General features: G+C 41.2%; 1 protein-coding gene across 5 annotated transcripts in view; it reads left to right on the plus strand.

Moving 5' to 3' along the window:
* Positions 1-19131, plus strand: part of igsf11 (immunoglobulin superfamily member 11) — an 89919-nt gene extending 70788 nt beyond the window's left edge. For all 5 annotated transcript variants that reach the window (XM_029446257.1, XM_029446258.1, XM_029446261.1 and 2 more), the window contains 6 exons: positions 4057-4220; positions 11602-11809; positions 12007-12162; positions 13734-13856; positions 14694-14841; positions 15584-19131. In XM_029446257.1, coding sequence (XP_029302117.1) covers positions 4057-4220; positions 11602-11809; positions 12007-12162; positions 13734-13856; positions 14694-14841; positions 15584-16139 — 1355 coding nt within the window. In that variant the 3' untranslated portion in view covers positions 16140-19131. The remainder of the gene's footprint in view (positions 1-4056; positions 4221-11601; positions 11810-12006; positions 12163-13733; positions 13857-14693; positions 14842-15583) is intronic.
* Positions 19132-19518: the final 387 nt, after the last annotated feature.

A 19518-nucleotide genomic window follows, 5' to 3' on the forward strand; every position in this document is an offset into this window, starting at 1 on the left:
AAACTGACTCCACACGTGTTCATTTTGCTAATCAATATTTAAAGAGTTGCTGTAATTGGCATAGTAGATCTTTGTTCATTTAAATCACATGCCATTCTAGTCAGTCGGCACTTGACTAAATTTAGTTGAAATGACTTTAATTGAAATTACAACCTAAATCTGTCAGTCTTTGATTGATGGCTCATACAAGTGAAAATGCTGCACTCATTTATTACAGGTATACATAATACACACTGTGGGCAGTGGAGGGTCAGCATCAGGGAGAGCTAGTGTGTTTTAGTTTGTCAGGCAGCCAGGCTGCTCTGGGTCCTGCTGAGCTGTGCTTCGAGGCAGCTCAAGGCTGGAGAAAAAGAGCAGGAAGGAATAAGATGTGTTCAGAGAAAAATGTAGAGTTTTGGATTGTAAACCCAACAAGATGGACATCTCATTTACATCACACCTATGCACATCAGCCTGGAGACTGCAAAACTCTGTGCTGCACTCAGCCCTGGGCAAGAATGGCAAAGACACATGCAAGAAAAGAAAAAAACATGGACAAGCATAAAGTATCAGCTACTGTATAAAACTCAGGCCTGTCTTGGAGAGTATTTCCTCAAATCAGTAGTGTTTGCTTCCGACTAGAATAATGTAATTTAGACAGCACAGCTGTAATAATGTAAGCATTGTTTTATCCTGCCGGCCAGATTTGACATTAACAATTCATCCCTCGCATATCAAACCATTTACAGTATTCATTGTGGAAGAGCGGTTCTCTACCGGACATGCTCCAAGAGCAGCACTGAAGACCTGGCATAAAGCTTTGGAAGAAGTGTTTGCAATAATGAGGCAATGCCAAGCAACTGCACAGTTTAGTTAGTGAGCTGTCGAGCGGTTCTGTCTCTTAGATGTGTCCCTAAAGGGCTACCATACGTCATGTCATCGGAGACATGCACTGATGAGTTTGAATATGTGTGCATGACTGTGGGTGGGATGTCATGTGTGTATGTGTGTGTGTGTGGGTGTGTGTGTGTGTGTGTGTGTGTGTGTGTGTGTGTGTGTGTGTGTGTGTGTGTGTGTGTGTGTGTGTGTTAGAGGCCACATGTATGCATATGTGCACGCTGTATGTACAGTATGTGTTTGTGTGCTTGTTTGGGATTTTGAGTGTGAGTAAGTGTGTGTTTCTTCGTTGGTCGTGGGAGCTTACAGGCTCTGTGCGCAAAGGTTCTCTAATCCAGTGTTTTGAAATGAGCCCTCCAGCTGTTGTGGGCTTGAGAGACTGCTGCCTTGGAGGAGGCTTAGGGACGATAAGATGCTCCTTCTATCTTCATTCCTCTAGGACCTCCTCTTTCTTTCTCTTTTCTTTCTTTCTTTTCTTTCTTTCTTTCTTTCTTTCTTTCTTTCTTTCTTTCTTTCTTTAATCTTCCTCTGTCTTTATCCCTCCCTAAATGTAGCACATTTAATATCTATGTGGCCATGAGAATGAACACTTACACTGATCTCATGCTGCCAATACAATCGCACATTCTGTTAGGGTCGTAACCTTTCGTGTGAACTTCCCCCTCTTTGCCGTAAATCCTCGAATAAGAACATAGGTTGATTGTGCGCATGAAGTGAACATTGTCTACAGGATATAAGAAGATCAGATTAGAGGGGTGACCTAAGACTTATTATATTCATAATGCCTGAGATTCTAGATGTTATAAGGCAGGGGTCACTAACAGGCGGACCGCGGTCCGAGTCCGGACCCAGACGCCGACCTATCCGGACCCGGACCTATAATCAATAAATTATTAAGGGATTTTCAATTTTGGCGGGGCGCTTCTATTCCGGCGTTTCGTTTTTATGGCACTGGTTTAGCGGTTCAGGAAACTCACAGACCAATTGCATACGAGTTAAGCCATCCCACGTGATGCTACGCAGCCAATCAAATCTGTGCATTCCAGGCGGCAAACATGGCGACTCTGAATACAGACAGATGAGAGGCGAGAGGCGAGTGACAGACGGAAAGACGAGTTAGCGATACAGGAAGAGAAGACGGAGAAAGGGAGAGAAACACTGACGAAGAGACGAGTGAACGGCAGACAGGGAGAGAACAATAGTTACTCATGGCGCTCTCCAAGAAGAGAAAAGTCAACAGAGCTTTCAACCCAGACTCATTCATGTTCATCCTTCCCACTGGGAGCACAACACCAGCGTCTCATATGCTCAGAGACCGTGGTGCTCATTACAAGTGGTGATGTAAAACGCCACTATGAGACCAAACATACCCACTCAAGTCTGAACTGAGTCACAGAAAATAAGCACTCAGAGCCCAATGTGATTTAGATTTGTGACAAAATAAAGCAAATAGGCCTGACCTGTCAGCATCATCAGCCACAGAGAACAAATGTTAAGTGACAATACATATTGTCTAAAGGTTTTTAAATTGTACTTTCTTTATTAGATTTGACCGTCAGTTGTTGATGACGTGCAGACGTTGATACAGCTACTAGGCTACTTCAATATATCTCACACTAATTCATAACGCACGTTAGACATTATGATGCTCCGGACCTTTGCTCACAAAAATGTTCTCTAACTGGACCTCTTAGAAGTTTAGTTGAATCCCCCTGCTGTAAATGATACATATTGACATTCCAGTAGAATATAATGCCTTTAAGTGAAATTGCTTCCATAATGAATGGCAAGTCTTTTCATGAGTATATCTCTTATGAACCATAACTGAGCCGAGCCGTTCAAGCGCTGCCTATCTCCACCGTGCCAGCAGTGAGCCTACAGGGTGTACGCCGTCTGCCAGTAGAAGGAAAGCGTAGGAAGTCTGCAGGTTTTAGACGGAGACGGAGCAACAGGCAGTCTGTCAGTTAGAACATGACGCCGTTATTCAAAACCCAAATTCGGCAGAAATGACAAATTACACCTGTCCTGAAATTCTTAGCAGATGCCTTTCAAAATGTGGACGTAGAATTGGATGTATGGTTGGTTGCGAGATTTATATTTTGTTGCGCAAGGTGATGATTGCTTTGCACTTGACATCTGGCTTGACTCCTACGTAACACGTAGTTTCTACTATTGGCTTATGGAAAGATCATCATCTTACATTATCACTAACAAGGACGATTCACAGGACATGATCAATTATCTGTAATCGTATCAGTGTCGTCATCCTTACTTACCATGTATAGATAAGATTACTTCGCATTGGGGTTTTTGGAAATGGATACATGCTTGCGGGGAGATCTAACGTAATTTAGACTGTAATGTCTTTAGCTGGTCTAGAAATAGGATGCTGCATGTACATATTTGTCTTTGTGAGTCTGTTGTGGCTGACAGCTGCGTCCAGATGAGAAAAGCAGCTCCTCAGTTCTTTAGTTTGAGAGTATATACCTTTGTTGCACAGAAATAAAACCAGCTATGATGGTTGTTTAATATGCGGCATGCGCACATGAAGCAGCAAATAGTATCTGATATAACCACTACTATCCCCATTTGTCATGTTCATTTAGTTTGTATTGATACAGACCGTGTTCCCATACAAGAAGCAAGTTGTTGTAGGAAAGAATTACTCAAGAGACAGCCTATCGTGTTTCCCTATTTAACTATTACATATTTCATGTGATCCTTCACAGAGTGGTCTAGAGGTTTGTTAGAGCATTTCAAAAGAGGAGCTTGGTTCAGAAATGATGTTTGTTTTGCTGTAAAGATGAAAAGGTGGCGGAGAAAGGACGTCCTGAGACTGTAAACAGAACTTTTTGCTTTTTTAAATATTATACTTTTGCGTGTACATGGGTATTGGCTATAGACGTCCATCCTCTCCTCTCTATGTGTCATTCTTTCTCGATCTCAGACTCAGATTTTCAATATCACTGATGGGATGTCAAATACCCTGCAGAAGGACTGCCTAGCTTCTTCTCTAAGAAAGATTGTGTAAGATGCATCTGTTGGGAGTTGTGATTTGCTACGTTTGGATCAGGTTTGCTCTCTCTGTTTTCTTGTTTTACTTGTTCACGCCTTGGAGTTGTTTGTGCTTATCTATCGTGTATCAAGACACTGATCGCCGCCTTCTTCTTCCTCCTGCAGTGTGTGTACGGGCGCTGGATGTGACGGTGTCCCAGAGCAGTATCCAGGTGGCCCGCGGCCAAGCAGCCGTCCTGCCCTGCTCCTTCACAACCAGCGCTGCCCTCAACAACCTCAACATCATCTGGATGGTGATACCACTGTCCAATGCCAACCAGCCAGAACAGGTAAAGTGTACAACACTGATTCACCCGCTCAGTCACAGCGACGGAGCATTCGTCCAGCAAATAAGCATTCAGAGTGTTGTTGATATTTGGACACAGCAGGCAGAGTTAGGTAGTAACTGTGATGAGAGATTGTGTTGTACGTAGATGTTACAAAGTGAACGAGGGTAAACAGCTGAAGCTGCAGCGCACTGTTTAGATACTTACTGAGATGTCTACTGTACTCCTGAGATGCGTGTAACTTGTGTTCTAATGCAACGTTACTCCATACGCATCATGTGGATGTCCGTGCTGCTTCCCAACACCAACTTTACAGTCAAAGCAGGTATACAAGACTTGATCTGTACTAAGGTGTGCTCAGATACAGCGCAAAGAGAATTGAAAAACCTTGAGAATTGAGAAACTTGCACAATGCATCCACAGAGAGAGAATCTTTGGGGCTTGAGGGACGTCCAGCGCAGTTACACGATGACAGCACCGCTCACTGTGACAACCATAAAACATTAACGTGATTAACTGCATACACTTGCACATGTATGCCAAATGTGAAGCGACACAAATACAGACTGCTCAGTTGCTATAGTACATTCAACTTTTGCACACAACACAAATACACAAAGGTTCTCTTTCCGGTGCATCTGAACGCACCTTTAGGGTATTAGTTCTAGATATTAGAGTACTATAGATGTAGTAGTACTAAGGTGTGTCCATAGTTTAGATAACTCTTTTACTTTCTTAGTGTAGCCTGCTGAACAACAATGTCATGTAGCACTTCTCTACCTTTTACAATGTTACACCTGTACACCCAAGAGAATACAGGAGCGCGTTTTACTGTCGTCAATGTGTTTGGGAACATTGGTATTAGTTGAAATTGCACAAAAAAAGACTTTAGTTGTTCATTTTGTCCGACTGGCTTCTCACCATTGTCCCTTCCTGCCTTACTACTCCTTCTTTTTATTTTTCTCACCTTCCCTTTCTCCCTCTCTTTCCCACTCTTCCTCCCTTGTGGGACTTCTGTGATTCCATTTGAGTTGTTTAACATGCAGCTGCAGGCCGTACAAGCTCACCTGCCTCCCTTCACTTTGAACCCTGGCGCTGGTCGGCCGTCCAAATAATACAATCATTTTCTGCACTAATTACCCCACGCCCACGACAGGCTCTATATCGCAGCTGTTCTCACCACACACACAAACACCGGCACACACACACATACACACAAACACCGGCACACACACACACACACACACACACACACAGACCCACACACACACACACAAACTGGCATTAGACAGACTGCTGGTCCAAATGCACTGCAGATCCACATGCATACATGCAGGGCTTAGATATATTTACTGACTTCACACATGCAGGGTGCACAATAGAAGTGTGTGAAAACTCACATGCATGTTTCCATATATCCATAAATGCACACTTTGCAGAGTAATGCTCCCATGTGCTCACCTGTGGATAAGGGCGTATGAAACTAAAAACAACAGTAACATAAACTCGTATAGATGAATGCATGTGAAATGTGCCAGGCGATCGGAGCTGATACATGTTGAAGGCTGCAGAACATTCATTGTGTTCTCATGCTATACCCTCACACGTGACATATAATGTCTATGAAGATGTATACCTGGGCACATTGGCTACAAGCACAGTGATGCACACGTCTTTAAGCATGCATTGTTAGAAATGTGAACATAAATGTAGTATGCATACAGTGACACATATATTTCATGCAGTCACACACAAGAAGAAACAAATAGGTTGTGCATGTGAATTTGGTGAGCTGTCTGAAAAAGTGAGTGATGAAATAAAGTTATGCGTGGGGCGACAGTACATGTACAAGGTCATTTAGAGGAAGTGAATGTCGCAACTGATTACAGTTGATGCTAAAAGCCATTAAGAATTACTGAACAGGATTCTGTACACTTGCACAACCTCACAACCTGCGTTGGCACTTTAGCGAGTGCACTCGATCCACTCAGATCTTTCTCTGCTCACATTTGAATATCGTGTTCAGATAACAAGTGACTATTATATAGTACTCTTAGAGGGCGACGGCACAAGACGTGCTGGCTTCTGTGAATTTGCAAACTTGTTGTCAAAGACTTTACCCTGTGGTTTACAGCCTTCAGCCTACGTCGGCGATATAACTTAACGAGTCAAGTGTGAGCTTCAAATATTATGTTTATGAGTGGAGAAAGTATGCCGGCTTGGTGCATGCGGAGTCTCAGGTAATAATGCGAAGGACAGATGATAATTAAACAAACACAACGCTAAATTCTTTTTTTTAAGCAGCAACAATCAATATGCAGAAATATCTGGATATATATATATATATATATATATATATATATATGCATATGTGCCTATATATATACATATTTATTCCCCTCATCTCTACATAGTTTTATTGCATCTTTTAGCTCATGTTTTTGCTTTTCAGTAGCAGCATGTTTGGGCAGCAGCAGGCATCTGTTTTCAGTGAGAAAGCTTTGATAAACCCGATGTACACTACTTCCCCGACACCACACAGCAGACAGACACAGTTAGACACTAGCTGGTGAACATAGTGAAGCATTTAGCAGCTAAGAGACACATATCTCCCTTCTGAATTGATGGGATATCAGACTGACATTCACCAGGTGGACACAAACACAATAGCAAAGTAATGCTAATGTTGCTCAGTGAATGCTCTCTTAACATATGCCTTGTTGTGGTATTAGTCCTGCGTGCTTACTTTGTGTAGCTGACAAGTTGAGCTCCAGATTACAACATGTAGGCATGCAGCTCAGAGGAGTGCATGTGTGTATGTCTGGGTGTGTATGCATGCTCATGCGTTGTTTTCTGTGTATGTAATCTGTCCATCATGCCATTGTTGTGATCAATCCTCCTGACCTCTTTCCTCTTGGCTGCTAGGTGTGAAATAATACACACACACACGCACACGCACACGCACACTATATGAGGGTTTTATGTTTCCGAGCTGTTGTTCATCCTCTCTGAGATTGTTTTATCGGTGACCAGTGAAAGTAATTCCTAAAACTGTTTGTGTAGTTTCAATCAATAAAATAGTGGATGTATCAAACATGTATATCCAACACTCTTGATATATATTTCAATGAGTCTGGGAGTTTAATATTGTCAGTGTTGCCTTAAATCCTAATGGAATCCAATTTAGATTTTCTCTCTTTACTTTCTCTAGTTGAAAAGAGACATGTGTTGAGAAAGTTGTATCCCAAACAGGACTAATTCCGTTGTATCATTTCTATTTCAAGTTTTAATCAATTCCTGGAAAGGGTGCCGTGTTGATTGTTTTGTGAAAATTGTGCACTTTTGGTGAAATGAGGTTCTGCTGAAATTGAGGTGATAGAGAATCTGTGGTACAGAAATGATGTTAATCTGTAATTGAGAACATCTGTCACAGTATTTTAGATGATCCGATTCTGATCCTTATCTGAACCTAACAATCTGCCAGAGGATAGATCAAATACACCCTGCATTCACGTACCCTGAAAATATGACCTTTTTCTCTCCTCGTTGTCTCCCCTAACCCTTCTTAAATAATATTTGCAAGACACGTTAATGAAAATGAACAAGGACCCATTTCTGACGAGCCAATAAACGGCCTGTTGTTTGTCTGAGGCTGTTACTCTTCCCTGTGGAGAGGCTGAGAAGAGGTTATATTATAATTCATACACTTAGCTTCAACACACTCATACACCATAATGTGATACCTTTTATTGATCTGCACGGAGGAAATTCTTTTTTTATTTGCTTGCCTACTTCAAGGGACATCAGTATGCAGTGTCAGCGACAGTAGTCATTTTCATCAAGAGGGTTTTAATTGTCTTACTTAAAGGCCACTTGAGCATATTAATTATTGCTGATATGATGACTTAAACCCTAACCTTTTTAGTTGAAGGACACAGATCCCACTCGCACCTTTGGTAAAATTGCAGACCTTAAACTCCGAGATCAAATTTGGCCATTGACTATCACAGTGGAAATTGATTGACACCAAAACGTAGTGTAATTATACAGAATGTGAGTTAATCTACTGTAACCCTTCTGGGATTTGATACTTGCTCAATAAAATGTATCCATCACAGTGATGTTTTTTAATGTAGTATCACTTCATGGTAATGTCAGTGTAAAAATGCATTGCTTGTAAGGACATGTTGTACTTTATACTCACATATCCTTTGCATGTATGTTCTCAGAAGTTGTTGAACCGATTCCTCTAACTCCCCAACAGAAAGATCTGATCTGAGACATTAATGAACATAATCCATTGTATTACTAAAGTATAAATGTATCAGTTATAATTGTATTGACTGTATTTTACTCCTATTGTTGGATTTCTTATTTCTACCAAATGTCTTCACTCTTTTTTCATTTTCTGTAAATGTATTTTTCCCACCTATGGCGACTATTCTACCCCCCTGCTGTCTGAGGAGATGGAATTTCTCTCTAAATGTCCTCTCTTCCCTGAGGGTTCTTCCAATTTTTATGGATTAAAACCAAGTAGTTTTTTTTTCCATTGGGTTAGACACTGTTACTAATGAAGGCCTGAAAAGCCCCTTGTCACATGATGCTGGGATAAATACACGTTCAACTGAAACATAACATTGAGAAGAAAAGGCAACGTTGTTTTAGTGTCCTTGAATGCAACACAAAGAAAACACAGCAACTAAACTCTTACTGCACTGTAATCTTTGGGAAATGACTAGCAAGGTAAAGCATATTATATGTAGTTTATGGGCTATATCATACAAAGCCAGCAGTTTGAAGAGTATGTGAAATGGATCTGGGCCCATATTGTTCAGAACATGTCTCAGCGGATAGAAAGAGATAACAGTAGCAGCTTACAGTCAGTAAATTGACGGGAGGCTATTGGGGTTTAGAGATTTATTCAGGCTTTATTGAGGCGATGGCAGTGTCCCTTATCTCTGGGGCCAACAGGGTCCTTAGGGTCAGTCAGAAGTAGGCTATGGTTTTGAGACTGACACCGTGACAGAAAATATACAAAGATTTACTGTGTGCATCCACTTGTGGCTTACACTTACATGCTGGATTGTAAAGCAAGAGAATGGGATGTAGTTAGAGTGTGATTAAATGCTTGCCGTGCGTGCGTGCGTGCGTGCGTGCGTGCGTGCGTGCGTGCATGCGTGGGTGCGTGGGTGTTTATGAGTGAGTGCGTGGGTGCAGGGTTTTTGGAGGGAAAGGATGTAGTAGAGGTTTACCACTGGGCCAGCATTGGGACGTCCAGCTAGAGTTCTTAGGGCCGTCCGCCATCTGAGTGCCAGCCATGTCCTCTTTTCTCCCTGCACACAGCTACAAAGCCAACCAGGTCATGTGAGATGTTGATGTGATTTATATACACACATAGATGCAGATGTATCACTGACATAAAATCATAAACATAGGTGGTATGTCACATGTTTTAAGATGGAAAATACATATTTATCGGTCCATTACAACACAAATTGACATACAGTATTCCTTCCTTGATTTATTCCTTTGTGTTGCTTTTTTTTCTTTCTGAAAACTGAAACTCACAGGAACTCAGAGCAACGACAAAAAGATGCTCCACAGTTTAGGTCCTGCTTTAATCCTCCATTCACTCATGTACAAACACAAATACGTACAGTGTGTGTTGTGAGAGAGGATGATTGATTGGATCACTTTCACCAAGCATGCAGATTATATTGTTAGGTCATCAGGAGCGTAGAGCCAGGTCATACAGGTGCCGTCTGTTAGAGAGTGAAACAGAGAGGGAGGCAGAGACAGACAGACTGAAAATGAAAAAAGAAAAAAGATTAGACAGGAAAGGTGGACGGACAACATAGAAATGAGACCACACAGTTAGTAGACTGAAACAGTCCGTGGCAGAACAATCACACACTTGCAACACAACTCAAAACTGATACACTCCCCATGAGTATATGAATATACACTGAAACACACACAGAAGATGCAGTTGCAGGCTCTCATCACAGCTGAGGAGCTGCCTATTCATCTGCACATAAGAGGACAAAGCGAGCGTACTGCACTCAGGAAATTGCAGTCGCGCAATTTACAACCGTTAAACTGTGGTGGAGGACACAGTCACATACACACTCCTGCAATCTCATCAAAACACACACACACACACACACACACACACACACACACACACACACACACACACACACACACACAGTGCTGGTTGTTTCCCTGCCTGCTTCTTTGAACAGTTCAATGAGGGCTCTTTTCACCAAAGTGAATAGCCCCTCTGATTCCCCTCCATGCTTTGTGTGTACGTGCGTGTGCATGTCTGTGTGTGAGTTGGTGCGTGTGTGTGTGTGAGTGCCAGACTTGTGTGCACATACCATGTGTTTGCGTGTGTCCTCCTTATCTTTTGTGTGAGCCCAGCTGAGGGGTAAGAGCTGTTCTGCATGTGCCTCGGCCTCACAAACGAGCTGTTCAGCCCGAGTTGGAGGTCTGAGAAGAAGCTTTTGAACAAATTGATCCTTCATTGCTGTTTAATTTTGACCTGAGATAAGCTTACCTCATCCGGAAGGCGTGATTTCATCCTTACAAGTGTTCTCGCTGTGATTATTCTCAAAGGTCACTGATGTAACGATAAAAGCGACATTTTGTTTTATTTTCTTGCGGGATTTGATTTCTTGTGCCGAAAACTTCTTGCATGCTTCAGTTGGATTCATCAGATTGCAGTTTATATGTTTCCAAGTTAAAATGTTTTCAATTATGCATATCATTTAGTGGATGCTTTTATCTGTAGAGCTTTATAGTACCATGAAAGCATACTTTTAGTATGTACTCCTTACCCTGGAATCTACCCACTGAGCTAGAAACAACCACTTACAAATAAAAGGTTTTTTCTCCGTCTGTCTGTTTGTTTGTGTCTTTGGATGTAAAAGTCGGTTTACTCCTTAACTTTCTATGTCCACTGTTCAGCTCTTTAGTGGAACCTGGTCTCCCTCTAGTGGCAGATATTGGTAACAGGCCACTTGAGTAAATGTCTAAGAATCACATTCAGGAAGTATATAGCTCCTCAAAATGACTAAATGCATTAAGTTTTAAGTTCATTTATAACTATAGGCACTGTCTGCTACATTTGTTTGGAAAACAGGAGCAAATGTAGTTTTTTATTGATATAAATACAAATCTCAAAATTGCTGATTCTCAATATCTTTTCTCTTTTCTTTCCCCCCACCATTTTTCCCCCAACACAACTCTTTGCCACCAATGTCCCTTTCTGCCTTCCACCCTTTGCCATACTTATATACTTACTTCTCTATTTTACCAATTCACTTCAACTCTATCATCTTCCATCTCTCTTCCATCCCCTCCACCTGACATCCCAATCCAGGTGATAATTTACCAGGGCGGCCAGGTGTTCAGCCTCGCCAACCACCTCAATGGCCGTGTGGGCTTTGCGGCCACCATGCCAAGTACAAGTGCCTCCATCTTCATCAATAACACCCAGCTGTCCGACACTGGGACCTACCAGTGCCTGGTCAACAACCTCCCAGACAGAGGGGGGCGCAACATCGGCGTCATCGGTCTCACCGTTTTGGGTAACTAACAGCGTGTCAACCACAGACTATTTTCTTTCTTTTTTTTTTACTTCTATTGCAACACAATGTCAATATGCACTGTTGGCTTCATTAGTATTGAGCTCTTGAATATTGAATAATTTTCTGCAATTAGGAAAACATTAGATTTGCTTTGTGAAGTGTTAACACAAAGCCACCCGCTGTCTCTTATCTGCCAGTGCCCCCCTCGGTACCAGCATGTCGAATCCAGGGCACGCTGGATGTAGGCAGTGACATCATGCTGATCTGCAGCTCAGAGGAAGGTATTCCCACGCCGTCCTACTCCTGGGAGAAGCTGGACGCACTGCCCAAGCTGCCGCACAACGCCATGCAAGGTATTACAAACAAGCTGGCCGTCGGAGTTCCCTTTTGCCCGACCTTCGCTGGTAAATCTCTCACACATAGCTCAGCCTCAGCAACAATCCCACCATCACCGCCACCTGTCATGTGCCAGGCCCAAACCCAGTGATCCTGCTGAGTGGTGACGATGGATGGATGGAGTGTATCAAACCATGTGACTTTGTGAATGAGTGCTTCAGGAATGTGTGCAATTAACCCAGATGATCTTTGGTGTTTTTATGCTCTTCCTCTTTCTCTCATGCTGAATACCAACTCGGCCAAATTTTTGCTATTTATAGTACTGGACTGGTGCAAGCAATATGCACGTACTGCTTTAACTAACCCATCCAGCTACTCTCCAAAAGAACAGGAGCAGGTTTATCTGAGTTATGTTTGGTTTTCAGAATCAGAGAGCGATGGTGTAGTGGACTTTCCTTTCTTTTCCACTCAAATAATCTTCATCATTAGTCAATTTCTTTGTCTGTACACTACTGGTCAATAGAAGGCTAATATACAAAATGTAACATACATTTCTGATTGCAGATTCCCAAAACAATAAAGTTAATAGTTTGCAGAGACAAATAATTGTGGACAGTCACGGGGAAAGATTGTACATTTGAAGACACTGAATCATAATTTCTCAATAGGTTCAAAGGTGGTTGAATATGTGTCAATCATCTGTATTTGTATCTGTATGTTAGAGAGGCCGCATTGTATCTCATCCAAATTGCAGCTGCGTTAGTAAAATGAAAATCTAACTTTATTTTATTACGTTACACTTATTGTACCATTATTCAGTATATAATAAGTATCGACCATTTGAGATGTTGTTTATTTAGATATTTCAATTTAAGCTATATGATGATAATTCATATCAAACTAACTTATTAATATTGCATTGTTAAACTTAAAACTCTAATAGATTCATTAAATCTGTCAGCACTTCTTCATTTATGACCCATCTCCTCTTCTTCATGGTAGTCAGAGAGGACGAGATGTGTCATGAAGGATTTGATATATTTAACCTTTAACATTGGAGGAGAAAAATGGTCTCAATATTTTTCTGTCTGTCTTCTGGTGTTTGCATTTTAATATTGAAATGAGATGTGTCAGTGTCAGTCTTGTCTCTGTATGTGTTCAGTTTGACACAGCTGTAACAGTCTGGCTCACTTCCTACAATTGTTGAGGCCTTTTTAATGAATCCAGTAGTGTACAACTCTCTGCACTCACGAATCAACCCATTCATTATTTGTAAAAGAAAGGAATGTGCAGCTTTACTTGTTAGACTACAGAATACTTCACTTACAAACCTTGTATTAAAGATGTATAGCACCCTCTATTGATAGATACTAGAAGTTGATTGTATTGTCATGCTATTTAAAGAAGCAACATTTCTCATCTTACAGAAATTGTGAAAGTGTTATTTAGTTTTTTTTAATCAACTCTGATGCTGTACTTTGCATTCCTTATGTACATATGATATGCATTGGGTCATATATTGTGTGCTTTGGATGTATTTGTGTTTTAGTCATCTGTATTACTATGTGGCTCTGTGTGTGTCCATCAGACCAGATGCAGGGCACTGTAACACTGAGAAACATCAGCACCAGCACCTCAGGACTCTACCAGTGTACCTCCAGCAATGCTATTGGCAAGAGCACCTGTCTGCTCAACCTGCAGGTCGAAGCACGTAAGTACGCTCAGACACGCGGCTCCTTTACTGCTCGATCCACATGACGCTGTTATTCTCATGACACGTGGCTGTGTTTTGGTTCGGGGTGCACATTTATAGATGGAAGAGCCTCGTTTCACTCAAACGCTGACAGATGGGAAGTTAGAAGTCTTCTTCCTGAGTGACACTTGTCGGACAGACAGAGACACAAGCAGCCACAAACACAACCCAACAAAAGGACAAGAGCAGAACATCTTGCAGACAGAGAGTTGGTTTGGGTCATCCGGGGTCAGACAGTTTGGATAGCTTGACAGGAAGGGCTGTAACATGGTTACGTCGTCTTTTTTTTTTATCTGACAGTGTGTGACAGGATGCTCAGTGTCAGAAATAAAGGCAGACAGACAGCAGAGTGCTGAGTCTGTGTGTCAGAGACAACAGTGGGTGCAGTCATAGCCAACATGGTGCAGAGGTAAATGCACAGAAAGAATACAACTATTCTGCTCCATTGTTGTTTTTATGTTACTTGAATATTAATGGAAAAACATAAAAAACATAGGATGTACAGACGATATTTTTAGAGTTAGGGACATGATAAAGCTGGGGTTAGGGTTAGGGTTAGGGTTAGGGTTAAATAATGGACACAGTGGCACCTTTTTCATTCAAACGTATGTGTCGACCAAAATCAACACATACCGTTAATTTCTTGAAAACATATATGTACTATATTTTCTGTCCTTCACTAATCTAGCTCTCTCTTCAGCGGGGGCCGATCCTGGATGACTTAAAAGTGAACTGACTGTCAATCATTTGGCAAACATTGGTGACACTTTCTCCTCCTGTGTCTCTGTCCTGCAGCCCAGCCTCAGAGTGTGGGTCTGATAGCGGGCACCATCGCTACAGGAGTCCTAGCTGTCATCATCTTTTCCCTGTTAGTGGTGGTCACGCTCTTCTACTGGAAGAACAAGAACAAATACGATGAGGAGGAGATCCCCAATGAGATCAGGTTTGGCTTTTATTTGTGGCTTTGGTCAACTGTAATCAAAAGCTTTTGTAGTCTCTAGTGCGTTAAGAACAGTCAACACAATATAAATGGATGTATTTGATGTGGTCTCTCTGCTGTAGCAGCTTTGTGTTTTCTACTGTAGAACGATTAGTGTGTGTGAACGCAATCAACGATTCAGCTAAAAAAACAAACAGACCAGTTAATTGAATTCAGCTTAATTTTTATCTCTGACAGCAAATGTTTCCATCATCACAGGCTAATTTGTCTGTTCAAACAGTCTGTGAAGCTGGTGTCAGTTGATTAAATGGGCTGACATTTCAGATGTCTCAGGCTTTGGCTGATTGGGATAACATCTGCCTCATTTTGGGCTCAACTGCAATCCCACACTCAGGCGGCTCTGCTTCCCCACGAGCAGCAAATCACAATGAATATCTTTTATCTCAGGCAAATTTATCAGGAGCCATCTCATCCACCCAAAACTACTCTGCGGGACAAAAAAAAGATTATTTATTTCAGCAGGGATTAAATATACTGCCACTTAAAAGCAGTGTTTTTGTCATTGTAATTTACTTACTTAAAATATATATTAAAGGTTTTGATTAAACATTTTTTTAATACTTTTTATACAATAACATAAATATAACAGTAGACTTTTGTTGCTATTTTATTATTGGCTATCTTACTGTTATTACTTCTAATATCACTGACATCTTCACAACCTCCACTTATACCTTCTTAACAGAGAAGATGACCTTCCTCCCAAGAGGTCATCATCAGTGAAGGCTTTCCATGCAGATGCCTCATCCTCAGAGAACGACACGCTGACATCAACCAACACCTACAACAGCCGCTACTGGCACAACCCCAAACCCAACTACGACACCAACTCCTACACACGCTACAACGGAGACACTCGCCAGACCTTCTCCACTGCTGCACACGGTGCACACGGACACGGACAGGCCCAGAGCGCAGGACACGGCCACGGTACAGTGGCCACAGCACCAGGCTCTGCTCCACTGTCCCGCCACGCGCAGCCCACAACGGCGACGACGACATCATTCACCAATGGCAGCCACACGCTCCCGCCACCAAAGACTCTGGTGGTCACCACAAACTCTGCCCCATCCCCTACCGCCAAGGTGCGCAGCAACGGCTCTGTGAGCCTAAAACCGGTGGTGACGTCCACACACGGGCAGCACACGCACTCCTACGCGGTGAGCCAGGCCACGCTGGAGCGGATGGGGGCAGTGCCTGTCATGGTGCCGGCCCAGAACAGAGCAGGCTCGCTGGTGTAAAGTCTTGTTTGGTTAACTGTTAGCTTTGAAAACAAGACTAAGTGAGTGTTTGGTTGTGATGTTGGAAATCCACTGAAAACAGACAGAATATGGGCTGAAGCAGCCCGCTGCCCTTTACAACTGTGTCTTTCTGTATGTCTCGACCTCTTTATCTCAAACTAAGCTGGGATTTTACAGTGCAGAGTTCATTTAATGCCAATTCCTTGATGGACGGGAGCCTCCGTTTTGTAGAAAAGCACTACATGGAATCTGATGGATTTTCCTAGCGGGTGTGGTGGGAACTATTTTTCAACCACTTGGATGATTAAACACAGCTGGAGTGAAATGTCCTGCAGAACCTGGATTCCCAGATCCTTTTCAGGGCTGGATCATTGTGATGATTGTTTTAATTTGGATTCAAAGCAACACAAGGCATTTTCATCTCAGTGTGTCCATAACTGCACGGTCAGACAGAAGCGAGCTCGGATTCCCACATAAATGCATGTGTCTCTTGTTTATGGATAACAAATGAAGTCCATATTATTGCTAATCATTTCTTTTCACAGCTGTGATGAAATGATAGTGATGATTAGAATTATCTATTGAAAAAGTGAATGTTCAAAGGTCTGTTGGGAGTAACCTAGAGGAGGAAAGTATAAGATTGAAATGATGTTGGGGGGAAATGGCCTTACACGCTTAGGGAGAGGGGTTTTATTGGGTGCAATACATCACATAATACTTTATTGAATGCAAACATTTTAATTACGTTTTCGCACTTTTCAGAGCAATTTTATATCAAAACTGCTGTCTTATGAACAATAACTCAGTCTTACTAATGACATGCTTCTCCCATACAACATATATCATATATAACTTTTCTGCACATCAAAAAATATTTGAAGACAGCACATGCACCCCCCACCCCCCCCCCCCACCCCCCACCCCCGATTTAACCTTGAACCGGCAGATGGATATGTCCGGATTCTGGTTCACGTCACATCAGTGCTGCTTTGAGAAGACGTGGTTAAGATGATGTCTTATTTCATAAATGCTTTATAAAGAGACAGATATATATTTAAAGGTGATTTTTTTCCCCCCTTGACAAAGGCTAACACCTCTCGTTTTCTACTGTACATATTGTAAGTACGACAGTAGGCTAGATTCTGAATCAAAGAAAATACATGTCTGACTCAAACATATACATCTACAACTCATGTGTCTTAATTTTAAAATGGTTATTTTTTGTTAAATTAGACAACAAACTGGGTGTGATAGTCAGTGTTATTGGTTTTTAACGAAGGGATGATTTTTTTTTTTTTATGTTTTCATTCTCAAATGAGGTATTGCCATTTTGGTACAAGGTCTGAAGTAAATATAGTTTGGCTTAACATGAACGGCCATATGTGCTACTATAAATAGTAGACACCTACGCTGTATATGGTAGAAAGTATCACTGTGTTTCTGACCCGCTGTATTTATTTTAACCAAATCTCCAGTCTGTTAAATAACTGTTACAGTTTTCCTAATTTTAGCAATCCTCATTGTTATCGTGCGTTACCTGAATGCACAACACTAACACTTTCTTGTAGCTATGATGCAATATTTGATACAGCAATTATTTGTGTGTTACATGCAGTATTGAAAAGTGTGTTTTATTCTTCAAAGCAATTCCTCTTTGCGTCTATTATTGATTAAATGTGCTGTTTTGGCATTTAAAGTTTGACTCAGACACATTTATGTGCTAACATTACAACAAGTGATCCAGATTTAACACATTACAATCACATCATTTAAGGTGGAAACATTTTATTCTTTTTTTTCATTTGTATTTTTTAGTCCAGATGACTTTTTATATGTGGGGGGTAATTTATTTATGTTTTCATGCCTCTTCCTAGTAGGTGTTGGATTACACTCAATTGGAAAATAAAATACAAATAACTGAGAGGGTTAACAGCTAGTGTAGAGAGGTATAATTTATTCATTTGGACTGGAAACATAAATAAACAGAATGTTCTTTAATCCCAACACATATTTGGTTAATACAAGCAATAAATAATAGCCACGGTGATTTTACTTTTGTGTTATTAATGTCATCCCTTAATTCACAAATGTATGTGTGCATAAAATGGCCCCGATGAGTTCCAGTGGACACTGGTTTTCCATCACAGTTTGTTGTCAATGATGTAGGCCTGAATTTCTCCTGTTTGCCTGGAAGTCATGATATACATGGCTTGTAGTTTAATATCTTTATTTTTTATTTATCCACTATTCTATCAGTTCCTACAATATGTACCTGTCCAGATCAATCACAAATATGTGTGTTCATCTTCGTACATTTGACCCCGGTCTGACCACAGCTACACAACCACTCGGTGTTCTTACACACACATTTATCCAACGTGTTTTTCCTTTCTTTTTTTGTCTCAAGGCTGTGTACTGTGTGGCAGAACTGCAGTATTGTTGGTTAAATCCAAATGCATACACATACACACATTGATTTATAAATACAGTAAGGCTTAAAGAGGTCAAAAGATCAAAGGTCAGTTATCACCTCCCCTCAGTGTTTTCAGAATAAAGTCTTCTGTCTGTGTAGATTTCACTCACCATCTGTCCCAGTGTCCCTGCCCTGAGCACTGGCTGACAACATTAAAGAAAAACCTTTCTTCTAACATCTGGCTTTGTTCTTCCCAGAGAAAATTTCAGGCTGGAAAAACTAAACTGAGATTAAACGGAGGTTTGCAGGAGCAATGGAGGAATGAGAGCACAATAAGAAGATAACTACTGAGGCTTTAACCCGTATTAAAGAAACATCTCATCTTCTACCCTGGCCGTCGGTTGGAGTGTGGTACATGGGTTGTGTATATAGATAAATAATGACGTGATATATTGCCAATAGTAAAACCAATCTGTAAATATGTACAAAAATACATCTTGTTCTTACTGTTGGGTTAAAATGAAATAGGAAAAATAACACTGGAACTTGTAGTGAATAAATATTGTTAATACATTCTAATCGACTGTCTGCTCATTTGTTTGTTTGTGATTTGCATGTTTTATACAGCATGATACGATCTCCCTGCCCGCTTCATGTTTTTATGATGAAAGCAGCATTGCTATATAATGAATAACAAGAATCAAAGAAAATAATTAAGCATAAACAAGATCAATGACATCAAATGCTTTATACGTCTTCAAGTGGATCATGGTGCTGTGCATGAGCTATTCTGCATACGATGTCATGTCGGTATCATTTTCAAGAGGAACTGCTGCTTCAATATGAATAACGTATTTCAGGATTTCTCAGCAAGCTTTCTATGAACCCCGTTCATGGAGCCTTTGGCACTCCTGCAGGCAGTTAAAACAACCATAAAGACGATAGCTGTACTGAATAACAATATGA

The sequence above is a fragment of the Cottoperca gobio genome, chromosome 13, assembly GCF_900634415.1.
Source record: "Cottoperca gobio chromosome 13, fCotGob3.1, whole genome shotgun sequence".
NCBI lineage: Eukaryota > Metazoa > Chordata > Actinopteri > Perciformes > Bovichtidae > Cottoperca > Cottoperca gobio.